Source organism: Myotis davidii, unplaced genomic scaffold, assembly GCF_000327345.1.
Source record: "Myotis davidii unplaced genomic scaffold, ASM32734v1 scaffold96, whole genome shotgun sequence".
Classification (NCBI taxonomy): domain Eukaryota; kingdom Metazoa; phylum Chordata; class Mammalia; order Chiroptera; family Vespertilionidae; genus Myotis; species Myotis davidii.
In genome coordinates this window covers 4,298,890-4,314,654 of record NW_006289416.1, presented here as the reverse complement: position 1 = coordinate 4,314,654, position 15,765 = coordinate 4,298,890, and the positions used below count along the sequence as shown (strand labels likewise).

At 45.9% G+C, this 15,765-nt stretch overlaps 2 protein-coding genes across 2 annotated transcripts in view; one reads left to right on the top strand and one right to left on the bottom strand.

The window, feature by feature from the left end:
• Positions 1-1,577: 1,577 nt before the first annotated feature.
• On the top strand, positions 1,578-6,941 carry TYMS (thymidylate synthetase; the record flags this gene model as incomplete). Its single annotated transcript, XM_015562677.1, has 6 exons — positions 1,578-1,673; positions 2,644-2,818; positions 4,009-4,110; positions 4,859-5,034; positions 5,526-5,597; positions 6,646-6,941. Coding segments are annotated over 6 exons (759 nt in total), but the record flags the coding sequence as incomplete, so codon positions are not given.
• Positions 6,942-8,152: 1,211 nt separating this feature from the next.
• Positions 8,153-15,765, bottom strand: part of ENOSF1 (enolase superfamily member 1) — a 16,154-nt gene continuing 8,541 nt past the window's right edge. Inside the window, 6 exon segments of the mRNA XM_015562676.1 lie at positions 8,153-8,332; positions 11,039-11,105; positions 11,108-11,137; positions 11,383-11,512; positions 12,286-12,327; positions 13,654-13,788. Coding sequence (XP_015418162.1) covers positions 8,308-8,332; positions 11,039-11,105; positions 11,108-11,137; positions 11,383-11,512; positions 12,286-12,327; positions 13,654-13,788 — 429 coding nt within the window. The 3' untranslated portion in view covers positions 8,153-8,307.

Below are 15,765 nucleotides of genomic sequence, written 5' to 3'. Positions count from 1 at the left end.
CCCAGTCCCGGGGGAAGGAGAGGTGTCCTAAGTCCCCCTGGTCAGACGCGACACTGGGGCTTGGGTTCCAGGGCACATGTGCGTGGGGTCGCAGGACGGGCGGGACGGCGCCGGGGAGTAAAGCCCCGGAGGCCTCTGGCTCCAAGGCCGGGTGCTTGACGCCTCGCCATGTGGTCTCCCCCAAAGCGGGCCGGACCCAGGAGTTTTGCCCCGAACCGAGTGGGAGAGGGTCTGCCCGGGTTTGGCCCGCGGCTGGGCCAGGCGTCCCACTGGGCGCCACTCCCCTTCCCGTACTGACCGTTGCGCTTCGCAAAGTTTTTCAAAATTGGAGCCAAAATGTTGTGGGCGGGGCAACGGCGGCGGGAAGAGAGTGAACGTATGGCTCCTGGCAGTGTTCCCATCCGGCCCCGCGCACCAGCATTCTCTGCTCTTACTAGTGAATCTTGAAACGAACTCGATGGTCCGAGTAGAAGTTCCTATTCATCTTTGACTTTGAAAGAGGATGGTTCCTGGGGAAAAGTGTCTCTTGTTGGCTTTCGGGAGACAAAGGGTGCGGGTGGGCGCAGGACATGTCTCCCCGACACTGGTGTGGAGGGTGGTTTTAAGGGGGAGACACGCTTCGGGCCATGCAAATCCACAGTGGTCACGTGTAAAACTCTGCACTCCACACCCGTTCTGCAAACTGGAAAATTCCCGTCTGCAGTGGAAAATATCTGCCCTGCCTCGGACAGCTTTGAGAGTTTGGTTGAGCGGAGGGATCCTGCAGCCCCACCAGCAGTGGACTCCAGTGAGCCGCAGACCTAGTTTCTGCTCCAGCTCTTCTTACACTTGGGGCAAGTTGCTTACTTAACCTCTCAGGTCTTCAACTTCCCCATGCACTTGAAATGGAGGAAATAATGATAACAGTAGGTGCTTGAAAAATGTATCCTTGTTACATGAATATCAACTACACAACTGAAAAGAGATAAGCTTTACATTTGTATTTTTCTATTTCTTGATGCAAACTTCTATATTCCCTCCTGGGTACTGTAGAGTGGAGATCATACAGGTGCCTTAAGGAGGGTTGGAGATGAAATAGGATCATGTATATAAAGTGTTTAAACATTACCATTTGGGGTACACTTAAAACCTTGAGGTTGATTTGCTTTGCAAACCTCTAAAAAAACGACTCTTCAGTCTTGGCCAGAGTGATATCTACTTTCTGTAGGTCCTGAACAAGCTTTCCTCAGCAGGTTAATCATGGAATAGTCCTGGGAGCCTTCAGCTCTTTCCTGTTGTCTTCACTAACGGTGCGGATGGTTGCCCTTTCTCTGTCCCCACAGCATCCCGGTCTGGCAGCTGCCCCTGCCCCAGCTCACTGTGTGGAACTGCTGTGTCTGGTGGATGCAGGGCTTAGGAGGGTGGTCTCCGTCAGAATTGTGTGACTTGCACTGCACCCTGGGAGCTCCACCCTGATCCCGGGCGCCCACTCAGCCAGGAGTCGCAGTTTTCCAGGTCACTCCAGGGCCTGATGTCCTGGGATAGTTTTCTTCCATAGAGAAAGTTGGATGGCATGTGCTCTTTTCCCATCTTGAAATTATAAGGCAAACTGTTTTTCAGATGAGTTTCCTCTGCTGACAACCAAGCGTGTGTTCTGGAAGGGTGTCCTGGAGGAGTTGCTGTGGTTCATCAAGGTAAAGAAGGGAAGTGAGCCAAAACCGGTTTGGCTCGGTGGATAGAGTGTCAGCCTGCAGACTGAAAGGTCCCAGGTTCAATTCCGGTTAAGGGCATGTACCTTGGTTGTGGGCACATCCCCAGTAGGAGATGTGCAGGAGGCAGCTGATCGATGTTTCTAACTCTCTATCTCTCTCCTTTCCTCTCTGTAAAAAATCAATAAAATATATTAAAAAAGAAGGAAGTGAGAGGGTAGGCGCAGAGCCAAGGTTGTGTGGCAATGTAGCCTTGCTTGTAACCATTCTGGCACATCAGGCCCGAAGACACCAGACAGTGGAGGTCTGTCCTTGACCTGAACGCACACTCAGGATCCAGGCTAGGATGACAAGGGCCAAATCTAATAAGACAAAGTATCAGAGAAATAAACATAAGGCTTGTACTTGGCAAAAACCAACCAACCACACCTTAACCGTTCGAGTATAAGTTGGGGTAAACAGAACTTGAGAGTGGCACGTTTAAGATCTGTGACAGATCCACTTGCTAGAAAAGCTGGTGCTGATTAGGCCAATCAGTAGAAATATTCTGTACACCAGATCGGAGGTGCTCCCAACAGATTGCAGGTGAGGCGTTACACTCATTCGGGGTATCACACTTTGACACAGAACACATTTGGTGAAGAAACACAAAACTGCTAGATGGGGTAGGAATATAATTAAAGGACTTGGATGTGTTCAGTCTAGGAAATTTAGTTAAGGGGAACAGGAAAAAAAAAAAAGATTTGAGAGGGTGGTTCCAGAGGAGGATCAGACTGACCGGCAGGCCCTTCAAAGTTTGGGCTGGGACCAGCCTGCTTAAAGGTGGGACAGGCTGTGCAGGGACGGTAGAGGGCCTGTTGCCGGCGTGGTCGGGGCTCTTAGAGGATGAGTCCCGATGGCTCTGAAGGTTCCTGGGTGAGTGAATTCTCCTGCTCTACGCTCCCCTCTCTTCCAGGGATCCACCAATGCTAAAGAACTGTCGTCCAAGGGAGTGAGAATCTGGGACGCCAATGGGTCCCGTGACTTCCTGGACAGCCTGGGATTCTCCAGCAGAAAAGAAGGAGATTTAGGCCCCGTTTATGGCTTTCAGTGGAGGCATTTTGGGGCAGACTACAAAGATATGGATTCAGGTGAGGAGGCAGTGCTGCCTCGGATCCCTGAGCGCCGTCGTGGCTCCATGTCGTAGCTCCACAGTTTCATATGAAGTGTTGGGGATAAGCCAGGGTCTGGGGGACTGATGCGTAACTAACCTTGTGGGAGGCTGTTTCGGGTTCAGTAGCGGCGACCACACCTCATGAAGGTCAGATCACACTCCCAGTGATTAGCATTATTGGGTGCTTGGCACTTCCTGTACCTTGTTTCCTTAGCGAATAGTGGCACAGTGGACCAGGCCTTGAACTCAAATAGTAGCAAATTGTGTTGGGGGGGTAAGGTAGGAAGCTCATCTGGGGGGCTGACCTCCCAGAGCTGGCCTTGCAGAGCCTTTGGTTTCCCTTTTCATCACATTGCAAGTGGCCCTGATGGGATAGCTCATATCCCGAGTCACCTCTCCTCCCCATCCTGCTGGGTGGAGAAAGAGGAAACATCTCACTCCTGGGGTCCACCTTCCTCTGTCACATGGTGGCACTACTTATCGAGTCCAGCCCTGGTCCTTTCCCCTCTGGCCCACTTATCTTTAGGTCAGAGGTTATAAAAGCAAATGTGTCCTTCAGTGTGTGTGTGTGTACACAGGCGTGTGTGCAGGAAGTAACAGTTTGCTAGCTGGGCAGAGACCCGCAATCTGGAGAGCATGAGTCTCATCTAAAGGGGGCAGTGACAGCTCATCTCCTGCAGTTAGAGAGATGTGGGCCTGATATTGTCAGAATTCTTCAATAAAAACCTAAAATCTGTATTTTATGTGCAATCTTGAGATCTTTTGAATGCTGGCAACTTCATTAAGTTTTAAAGTGCTGTGTAGACCTGGAATAGGCACATTCATAGAGATAGAATGGTGGTTGCCAAGGGCTAAGGAGAGCGGGGAGTGGAGTGTTGAAATTGGGGGGTGAGGGGGAGGAAGTAACATGACCAACCAAATACTTAAAGGATTTTTACATAGAAAAGAAAATAGACTTTGTTATGGCTCCAGAGGATAGACCTAGGAGCCTAGACCAGGCCTTGAACTCCACATAACCTGAGAAATTTACCAAGTGCATTTGGATTTCTTGAAACCATGAGCCAAGGTGGGGCTGCGGAAGGACAGTATGACAGATGACCTGTGAGGCCATCTCACCAGATGATGTAATTAACATGTGCACATCTTCTCATTTCAATAATTCTACAGATTATTCCCATCAAGGAGTAGACCAACTGCAAAAGGTGATTGACACCATCAAAACCAACCCTGATGACAGAAGAATCATCCTGTGTGCTTGGAATCCAAAAGGTTGAAAGCATCTCAGTCCTCCTCTCCTGTCCTAACTGTATGGTTGGCATCAGGGGAAGCAATGTCGCCTTGTTGCAGGGGCCTCCAGCAGGAGGCAGGCCCTCGGAACCCCCCAGGCCCATGATCACTTGGGTGACCCTCGGCAAGTCACAGTTGGCCTCATTTTCACCTTCAGAGGATGGAATTGGATCCAGATCGCCTCAATTTGTATATTTATACTTATTCTTACTTTAAAAAAAAAGTTTTAAATGGCCTATAAAAATACATGTAAGATTTTAACATTTTAAATTGGGGCAGAAGTTTCAGTGCCCTTCTACCTTGATATTATTATTTGTAGCAACAGTATTATAAAATTAAACTTTACCAATGTGTAATAAAGACCCAGAGCAGAATATTTACATTTATAATAGAGACGCTAGTCTCCTGTGGTCCCTACAAATGAACTCATTCTTTCTGTGAAGGTAGCACAAATAATTTCAGCTCGTGTGGGAGAGCATTGCTTCTCCCATTGTAAATGTGCATTGCAGGAGGCCTGTTAATGGACAGGTCTCGGTCGGGTTTGTGCCATCCCTGTGACTGGAATGGTCTGCTTCTGCCATGAGGGGCAGGTGTGGGTCATGGGGGTCACATGACCTCCGACTTAGGAGTTGGCTTGTGTTTCGCTCCTGTTTTACTTTGCCTATAGTTGTGTTCTTTAACCCTCCCACCCCCTCTCCCCCGCTTATATTCCTCTGTGCTGGCTCCTCAGATCTTCCTTCGATGGCCCTGCCCCCATGCCATGCCCTCTGCCAGTTCTACGTGGTGAACGGTGAGCTGTCCTGCCAGCTGTACCAGAGGTCAGCAGACATGGGGCTAGGTGTGCCCTTCAACATCGCCAGCTACGCCCTGCTCACCTACATGATCGCACACATCACCGGCCTGAAGGTGGGCTGCTCTTAGGAAGGAGCAATTGTTGCTGGCCTAAAGAGCTAAACTCTTGGGTTCTTTAACATGAAAAAAACTAATTGCACAGAATTCTCAGTTAAATAAGAAATGAACTGACTCAACTGTGAGCTTAAAACATACATAAATAGAAAATCAACTAGAAAAAGAAAACTTTTTTTAAAAGAAACCAACAAAAACCGAGGAAAAAAGCAAAATGAAAAATGGGTAGGAAAAAGAATGAACTGGCTCATTTTGTAACTCTCCCTGGAACTTTCCCATCCTTGTGGTCTGTATGAACAAGTTTATATAAGTTGTTTATAATATAAGGCAACTTTTCTAAATTAACTTTTCTTAAAAGCAACACTGGTTATCTTTATGTTCTGAAAAGCTCTGCGATATCTGCATACTCTGCATAATGTGTTTTTAAGGGATGTGTTGAAGAGGGATTAAAACTAAAACACTTCCTGTTTTGCTTCCTTCCATGCACTCAGCCAGGTGACTTCGTGCACACGTTGGGAGATGCACACATCTACTTGAATCATATTGAGCCGCTGAAAATGCAGGTAAGGATTCCATCTGTTGCACATTGAAGGTTGGTTTGTAGAACATCCCTATTATATTAGGCATTCTTCCCGGTGCGGTGACAGATAAGGTGACAGGTTCTGACTGCAGAGCTTGGATGGTGGGCAGGTGGGTGGAGACAAAGAAGACACACACCTCCGCTACCACAGGTGTGACGGGCTGTGGGGGACTAAGCCACATGCAGACCAGAGAATTTGGGACCTTCCCAGAGGTAGCATTTCAATATTTTCCCTTAAGTTTATCCTAAATACAGTACTTAGGTCTGAACTTTCAAAAAGAGGTTCAAGTCCATAAATTATAGCAGCCAAAAGATGATTGGAAAATGGCAATAAAAAATATGAGTGTCTGCATAATGAGCCCCAAGAATAAAAAATGTCAACCCCCAAACCTTTAGGCCCTTCCAGATTAGATCCAGGTTTTGAAAGTTTCTCCTTGGAGGAAATGTGTCTGTGTTGACTTAGAGGGTGGCTTCAAGGCTTATCCAGATGCTTCTCTAGCTCCCCACTACTGTCATGCTGGCCAGAATAAAGTGAGGTCATGACCTTTGTCACATCCTCATCAGCGCAGTTCATCTCAGGAATCCGGCTTGCATCCCTTTCTGTTCATTGTCAACAGATGTCATCTTTCCTTGCCCTTTCTGCCAGGGCTAGTTGGAATAGGAATTGTGGGGTTCAGGTAACCATTTTGGAGTGCCTACTATGAGTTACAGATACAACAGTAAGAGACTGTGTCCAGTCCTTGATAAATTTACCAGGAGCAAGCAATCATAAGAACTTACACTTGGGGAGCCACCAGGCTCCTGACATCAAATGATTCCACAAAATACCCTCCGCTTTCCATGTATGTGACAGAAATAGTTATGTTCCAACAGGATTGCATAACCAGGGAAAAGGTATCCACAGTATCACTGAGCCCCTGTAAAGTAATACTTGCTGATAAAGTACTGTGTGCTTATCTCATGAAGGGATGTGGGGAGCAGAATTAAAGCAGTAGTACAGATATAGCAAAATAATGGTCTGCTGTTTGTAGCTTCAGCGAGAACCAAGGCCTTTCCCAAAGCTCAAAATCCTTCGAAAAGTTGAGACAATCGATGACTTCAAGACTGAAGACTTTCAGATTGAGGGGTACAATCCTCATCCGACTATTAAAATGGAAATGGCTGTTTAAAGTGCTTTTAAAGGAGTTGTTTGAAGAATACTGCCTTTAGGGGTTGGAATGGATGCTTAGGTGGAAATTCTTTTTTGTTCTAAAGAAAGAAGGAAGTAGGCCAAAAATCAGTTGGTAACTGCCAGTTATTACTCATTAACTTAAGACTGTTACCACTGATGAAGAATACTGCCTTTAGGGGTTGGAATGGATGTAAGACTGTTACCACTGGCAAATATAGCTGTGCTGACTCTCTTAGTAATAAAATGCCTTAACTGAATGAGGATGTATGAAAATGCTGAGATGATGAATAAAGTGAAGACAGTAAAAATGTATATACTTTAAAAATATGTACATGCATTTCACTTCCACATTTGTATGGTTAATGATTTCAAGAATTGTAAATTATTCCCTCACATTTGAGCAAGCTGAATAATAACAGCAGTGATGATAATGTATGTTTGGTGTGGTTATATTTAAAGTTGTTTGTTTTATATATTGTTATAATAAAGAAGCGTTCTGCATTCAACTAGGTTTTCTTCTTTCTCTATTGCCGTTCGGCACAGTTCCTGTCTTACTAAACATGCTATATTCTTGTTTGGATGCTGCTGAGGTTAGAATATATTTTAGAAATGCTGACTAAACTATTAAATTTTTCTATGATTTATCTAATTCTAGCTGCATTTTATCATTAAAATTATTTAGGATAGCCTTGCCTGGTATGGCTCGGTTGAGCGTCATCCTGTGCACCAAAGGTTGCCAGTTTCTGGTCAGGGCATATACCCAGGTTGTGGGTTCAATCCCCAGTTGGGGTCAGTGCAGGAGGCAACTGATCGATGTTTCTCAAGGTTTCTCCCTCTCCCTCTCTCGCTAAAAAATCAGTAACATTTTTTTAAATTATTTAGGATAAAGGTTTTTTTAAAAAAAGGGTTATTTTAAAAAAGACTATGAAATAGGCTTTTGCTTATAGTTCAGTACAGTGTAAATTCTGTAATGTGCTTAGAATGAGCTGGAAAAGAGATGCTAAACCACTTTGGGCTAATTAGTGGAATCTTTATCTTTGTTGCATACCAGATACCCCACGGTGCTGCAGAACTATTTTTATTCTGCTAATGTATGAAATGTTAAATAGAATAAGGAATTGTTCCAAGAAGTTATGCAACATGCTGCTTATTTTCAAAGTACAGTTTAATGTCTGGGTACAAGCACTTGATAGAAATCTTATAAGAACATCTTATACTTTGAGCTAGTTACATTTAAATTTGTTTAAGGCCTAAGTAGGAGAGTATGTTTATTTGATAAAAGAATTAAGTAATAATAATTACTGTGCTGATTCTTGAGGTTAATATGACTTTCAGCTGAATTTGTTTTCATTGGTAGATGATTTTTCCCCTATTTTCATAAAACCAGACCCAAGAAATTTTAAGCCTTATCACTTAAAAAAGAAGTGGGTGTGAGGGCCGAATCCTTAATTCCCTTGAGTCGTAAGGAGTTTCTTCCAGACTTCACCATCTGGGTATTGGTGTTTCTTTATAGATTCCTCCTTCATTTCTGTGGAATAGCCAACTTCCTGTAAGAGACAAAAAAACAAACAAAAAACAAGTGTTAACAACCACTTTTATTTTTAGCAAAAAAAAACATTTGTTTTATGTATTTCTGCTGCTCCTAAATATGCTTTTAAATCTAAGATAAAGGCAACTGAATTAGTACTTTTAAAATAAATGTTCTGGTTGTTTGAAATGGAGGAGAGGGCCACTTGTAGGATTAATGCACAAATCAAGTTTCCTCTGATAGCTCAGCTTCTGAAAATGAGGCCTGACCTCGACCCTGTTGAGGGTAAATGGCCCAGATAACACAACTGCCCTCATACCTTGTCAGCTGACTAGCCTGCTAGTTGGTGCCAGTTTATTTGTTTTGTTTGCACAAGGAATGCACATTTTAAGATCTCAGCTGGCGAGGAAAAGGTGGCATTAGAGGGGCCTTGTTGGGCAGTTTCACCCCCAAACTCTGACCTGTAGGCCTTGGGAATTTGGTGTTGACTAAAAAGCCATTGGTTTCTAGATATGAAAATAAACTCTTAAGGAGTCAAAGCTTTGTGTACTAGGGTCTAGCTCAGTGGATGGCAAACCGCGGCTCGTGAGCCACATGCGACTCTTTGGCCCCTTGAGTGTGGCTCTTCCACAAAATACCACATGCAGGTGTGCACGCACAGTGCGATTGAAACCTCGTGGCCCATGCGCAGAAGTCGGTTTTCGGCCTGGGCTAATCTATTTTGAAGAAGTGGCGTTAGAAGAAGTGGAGGTTGTCAGTAGGTCGGGCGACGGCTGCGGGATACACAGCGCGGGGGGAGGTACATTGTTTTGAGGTACGTTGGTTGAGGTCGACCCCTTCCAACTCCCATCCACACTCGTCTATCTGAAACAAGTGTACAAGATGAGTGTGGATGTGAGAGTTGGAAGGGGTCGACCTCAGCGAACGTACCTCAATCAGATTGAGGACGTTTTTAGCAAAGGCCAGCTTATGAGTACCCTAATTAAGTGAATAACAATGTACCTACCTATATAATTTAAAAAATTTGGCTCTCAAAAGAAATTTCAATCGTTGTACTGTTGATATTTGGCAGGATCTGGAATTATTTGGGTGCCTTTTGCCAAAAGTTAGATGAATAGATTAAAATCACCAAACGGGGTCCCTTCCAGCTATACACACGATTTAGAAGAGCACAGGTTTTAGGATCAGACCAATCTGTTCAAATTTGGTATCAGCCACTTTCTAGTTTTGTTATATGGAGCCAATGGCCTAACTGCTGCCTAACTTTAGTCACCAGCTAATGAACAGCTGCTGTGAGGGACAGGCATGTGCCCGGGGCAGGGGATACACAAAGGAATTGGCAAGAGAGGGCCTCGTGCTTTCCGTGGACACAAATACTAAGTCATTGACGATATACTGTTCGCTCCCTCTAACCTGTAAAGAACAGATGAACCAGCCCCATGGGAGAGACAGTTGGGCCTTGAAGACTGAACAGAGAACAGTGTTCCACACAGAAATCACAACGCAGAGGCGTTGGGGTGTGGCAGCACAGTGTCTGTCTGGCTTTCTGCCAGCACAGTGCCATCCCTGAGCGGTGAGGGATGAGCTGCTTACAGCAGAGTGGCAGGAGGCACTTTCCGTCACTCCTGGGCGGTCACAGTCACAGTGGCTCAGGGCTGACCCGCTGTCTCATCCCTCAAGGCCTGCAAGGTTGGTCCTTGGTCCTGCCTTCAGGAACTGAAATGAGAGGGGCAAAAGCAGAATATCCTAGGAATGTTTATTTTTTATGGTTTAAAATACTTTAGAGAGAGAAGAGATATTAGGGAACTCTATAAAACGTCTTTTTCCCTAAGAACCCTGATTAAAAGTCAATACACAGAACACTGGCCAGCAGTTCCAGTGCATGTCCAGTACTGTATATGGAGAGCTTTCTGGACAGTTCTTAGAAGGCAATGTAAAAACGTACAATATTAATACTTCCTAAATGTCCCTTAACAAAAGAAATACAAGTCTCTGGAAAAAACAAATCCTGTAGACATATTAAAAGGCAGCATGTGCCTACTCAACACCCAGCTTAAGAAAGGAATTGGTACTTTATAACTGAAGCCCCTATATGCCCTTCCAGGTCCATTTCTCTCACAATCCTGAGTCTGGTATTTACCTTTCCCATGCATGTTTTTATGCTTTCACTATATGTTTCTAGGGAGCTTTCTGCGATACCACATTTACTTCCAGGAGGAACGAAAGCATAATGAATCTCCATGTGTGCAGGCGACTGGAAGGAGACTGTCTTAGTTTAACGCTCAGGTGGGACACGTTGAGAAATCAGAGGGAACTACATGGCAATGGTGTGGGCAGGTCAGGGAGGAGTCCAGTGCTAGGAAGAGAAGTTGGGCAGGGCAGAGAATACACCGATGATGGAAGTGGGGCTTTAGAAAGTCAGAAACAGGTGCTGGTTGAAGGAGTTCTGGTTTCCATCGGGTTGAAAGCATCACCTCCCCTACCTCCATGTACTTACAAAACAAGCTGATTCAGCTCCCAAGAACCCACGCCACTAAGTGAAAAATGACTACTTACTAGAGGGTCTTCCTTGTTGCTGTCCCATGTGAAGTGGGAGCAAAACCAACCTGGCCTTTGAGTCACAGGATGTCCCCAAGGACAGGGTTCTTAGAGCCTCTGGTCACCAGAGCAGGAATAAAAGATCTGGGCTGAGGGACACTGTGGAAGTTAACGCCACATCACTCACCTGTTTGTGAGGCTTGCAGAGACTGATATGAAGTCAAATAGAAGCAGATGCTGAACCAGTTCACAAGGCCAACTCCACCAGCATGGGGGCAAACAGGAACTAAAATGAAGGCAGATTTCTACTGAACGCCAGGCGTAGGGCAGAGAGAGGGAAGGGTTGGAAACCTGTGGTTGTTATTGCCAGCAAGGAGTTAAATCATCCATTAATGTTTAGGGATGAAAATCATCAAAGATCCCCTGATTAAGCCTAAGAGAGAAAAAATTAAATGGCAAACTACAGAGGGAACCACAGGTGTCTGCGGGCAGGGAAAGGGAGGTGCGGTCTGCAGGCTGCCACACCCTTACTTTCAAATTTCTTGGCCATCAGCAACACTGAGAGGTTCTCATTGACACTTCCCGGCCTGCAGCTGTCAATCTGGAGAAACTGCAGGGCTTTCGCCTGTAGGAGCTGCTTAAACATCACTCTGTTGTGGCGCTGGGAACAGAATGTCAGTAAGATCAGCAGAAGCATCAGCCTTGGCCCTCGGGGTCTGCGAACCTGGCAACACGCCAATTCCAAGACCTTCCGGAAGCCTGGACTGTATTTATTCTGTTCTCACTCGGCATGAGTCAAGCCCTGATAGTCCAGGCGGGGGCCGTCCAATCGCTTCTTTACAAACCTGCAGGTGGAACTGTGTGAGTCATGGGAAATCACACTGCGCGCCGCCTCTTACGGAGTAACTGTCACAGCAAAGTGAAGCAGCAGATGCTACACGGCGACGGGGACGAGCAGATGGCACAGAGGACAAAACAGAGCTGTGGCGAAGCAGCACTGCTCCTTTTGCGGGGAAAGCCGGGAGTCTGTTCCCTCTCCCTGGCTGCTCGTGGGCTGGCTGCCGCAGGTTTTGGCAGGCGGGTGTGCTCCGTTTGTAAGCACAGCGCGTGAACGCGGTCATGTTTACTCAAGTTGGAAGCTGGCTTTCTTAGACTCACACAGTGAATTTTATGCCTTGGCAAGTAGCTAGTTTAAATTGCTGCCTTCTACATTTCCATTAGACACTTTGAAAAGAATAAAGGACCTTAGTCATATGAATTATAGAACAATCCAGAAACTTTTGACTATAGCTGACTCTTGACCCTAATGAAGGGCTGTAAGGTGACCCAGTTTCTAAGATTATGAACATTTTCCAACTCAAAATACTAAGGATGTACCCGGACATCAGACGATGTCCTCCCTAGGCGGACCGACCCCAAGGAGACGCCACATACCTGCTCTCCCGTGGCAACGCCAATGCCTAATGGAACCAATGCCTATAAAATATAAGGCAGCCTGCCTCAGCACCCCCATTCCATCGGGTCCCTCCACGGCCCCACTGTGCTGGCTCTCTCAGCTTCCCCCCGCCCGCCTTGGCTCCCCAGCCCCTTCTTCAGATGCCTACTGAGAAGATGGCCTTCAGACATAAACAAAACCTGGGAGAGTAGAAGTCCAGAAGAGCTTCCAAGGAGGCTCTCCAGGTGGCAGTGGTTCTGGTCCCTGAGTGACAAGTCGGCAGCCACTGGGACACGGCTATGCCACAGGAACCCCGAGGCAGAAAGTCCTGTTTACCCATGAGCCCTCACCACTCTCATTCTGAGGCAATTCCTGGGAAGATTTCCGCTGTTTAAATTAAAGGCTACGGTCACTCCACGGCTCCTGCTCGGTGTCCCTCACCTGCAGTGCAGCTTTCCTTACAGATCAGCTCTGCCGTAGCTCCAGGAGGGGCTTCTGTCGTTCAGCCCACACACGCCTCCCTCCGTGACCTTCTTTCTATGCCCTCAGCACGCAGGGCCCGCCCCACGTCCCACCTGTTTCATTGATCTTAGTTTTTCTCTCCAGCCAGACTGTGAAGTGGGAAAGTGGCGGGCGTTCCCCAAGCACAGGTTTTTGTAGCGTCTGGTTCCTCACTCACCCAGCAGCCTATCGTTGAATATGGCTGCTCATGGAGCTTGCTCTGGTCAGAGGAATCCAAAAGCTGGAGCTCCCAGAAGTTACAGTTTTCGTTCTAAATTCACCAGCTGGCAGGTTTATGTGTCAGTGCTGTAAGCTGGGCTAATGGGAAACCCTCCCTGAGAGATGGGATGTTTCTCACCTGTTCAGACAAATCAGGGAGAGAGGCCCGCCCCCAGTTCGGGTGGACTTGAGGAAGAGGGGTCCTGGTTCGAAGGACACAACGGGCAGCCTTCTCTTGGGGAGGCCTGACCTTGACATAGCTAAGCAAGCCTTTTCTTTTGAGTTATCTGGAGGGATCTACATTTTTTTGTTTTGTTCTGGATGAACAAAATATTTTACTATCAGTCAGATTTCTATATTTACAAAGCACGACAACCATGTCTATTTACGTTAACAGGATGACTGGTAGCCTTTCAGCTTTTAGCCATTTTCTTTCTCTGCAATAAACAGAAATAAAGGGCAGTAGATAAACTGATGTGAACAAAAGCATGACAGGTCTGCATGCCAGTACCGGTAACAAGTTACAATTATTTCAGCTACTTCATCAGGAAAAGGCAAAGGAATTGTAGGATCTGTTGCGGCCACCCTGAAAAACCAAACAAAAATCCATGGCAGTGACAGGACACCAGCAGCTGCAGTTTTTCTACCTTGGAGATGGTGGCGTGGCCCAGAATGTCATCAGGAGAGGTGGGCTCCTCAATCCACAGAGGCTTGAACTCGGCCAGCTTTGCCATCCACTCCACTGCCTCGGGCACATCCCAGCGCTGGTTGGCATCCATCATCTGTAAGGAGAGATCCTTCGTGGTGAGGTCTGCCAGTGCTGACCTTGCAGGCCTGTGGCTCCTGGGCAGCAAATGTCACTCGGTGCCACCTGCCAACAGAGCTAGGGAGCCTGACATTTCTTCTTTTGGAGGATCAGCAAGCAGCCGTAATAAAGGAAGCCAAAGAGCAGCCACAGAGACCAGGATTTTGGCTACAGATACTGCAAGTCCTCAAATAACATCACTACATTATCATGTTGAGAAGCTGTAGGAATTTAACTCTTGTTTATATCAGTTAGACTGCGGTAAAATTGATTCTGTGATAGATCATTTCACTCAGAGTCACAGACCCTATCAACAACATTGAGGACTCACTGTATCTTTGAAGGAGATGTCCAGAAGGGCCCGTGACAGGTGCTCCCAGGCCCTGGAGCTCTGACCCAATCTGCATTTAGATGCCACCCGAAAACATCTGTGTTGCAGTGTTCATTGTTTGTAGGAACCGCTTTATCACATTCTGAATCATACGCAGCCAATACTAAGTTTGTTCAATGGTCATTTATAGGTGGCTGACACGATAATAAATAATCCAAACTCCACCATTAATTTAGCACCTATCCCACTAGGCATTTTATGCATTTTGTCTAATTTAATGTTTATAATAACTCTATGAGGCAGTTCATATTGACCCATTTTGCAGATAAGAAAACTGATATGCAGAGAAGTAATTTTCCCATGAGTAAGTCAAGTAAATGGTGAGCTCAAGTCTAGGCCTCTCGCTCCAAGGCCCTAGCTCTCTGTGTGCAGAGATCCTGCTTGGAAGCCAAGTGCTGGGTATGCAGAAACTAACAAAGGGCTCCTCCATCCCCGACATTATCACGCTTTGAGAAGAGCACAGTAACGGCTATCTCTAGTACAGCAATTTTCAACCTTTTCACCTCTTGGCACACATAAACTAATTACTAAAGTACTGTGGCACATAAAAAATACAGTTTTTGTTGATCTGACCAAAAAAAGGGTATAATTTTGATTTACAAATACACACTCACACACACACACCCAAAACAGTAATTATCTACCCTTTTTGCTCTAAAGTGACTTTCAAAAATCAGATGCTTATGTCCTGGCAGGTGTGGTCCCGTGCACTGAAAGGTTGCCAATTCAATTTCTAGTCACAGCACATGCCCAGGTTATGGGCTTGATCCCTGGAAGGGGGCATGCAGGAAGCAGCCGACAAATGTTTCACTCTCACATCCATGTTTCTCCCCCTCTCTCTCTACAAAAAAAATACAACAACAAAAAAAATCAGGTGCCTATGCTTTGTATATAAGGATTTCTGGCACCAAGAATTAACCTGTCAGATGCTACCTTATGTGACGGGGGGCAACTCTATTAAATGAACTATATATTTATGGTTCAAAACAGGGCGCTTATACCCAATCGATCCCTGGTAGGGGGCATGCAGGAAGCAGCCGATCAATGTTTCGCTCTCACATCCATGTTTCTCCCCCCATCTCTCTCTACAAAAAAAATACAACAACAAAAAAAATCAGGTGCCTATGCTTTGTATATAAGGATTTCTGGCACCAAGAATTAACCTATCAGATGCTACCTTATGTGACGTGGGGCAACGCTATTATATGACCTATATATTTATGGTTCAAAACAGGGCACTTACATCCAACAGCTACTGTTCGGTTGGCTGTTGTCATATATTTACTTGACAGTCCAAGGGAAGAGAGGTCAGTGCCCCTGACTAAATAGTCAGGTATTGAATTCTTGAAGCACACAGGTTGAAAACTGTTGTGCCACGTGGTAAGAGTAACCTCGGACTGAGATGTCATCCTCTCTGAAAGTCCTAGGTCCTCGCTTGTTCCGGAGGGAAAAGTGGTCAGTGCCCCTGACTAAATAGTCAGGTATTGAAAGTTTTAACAATTCTTGCAGCACACAGGTTGAAAACTGTTGTGCCATGTGGTAAGAGTACCCTCATGAAACATT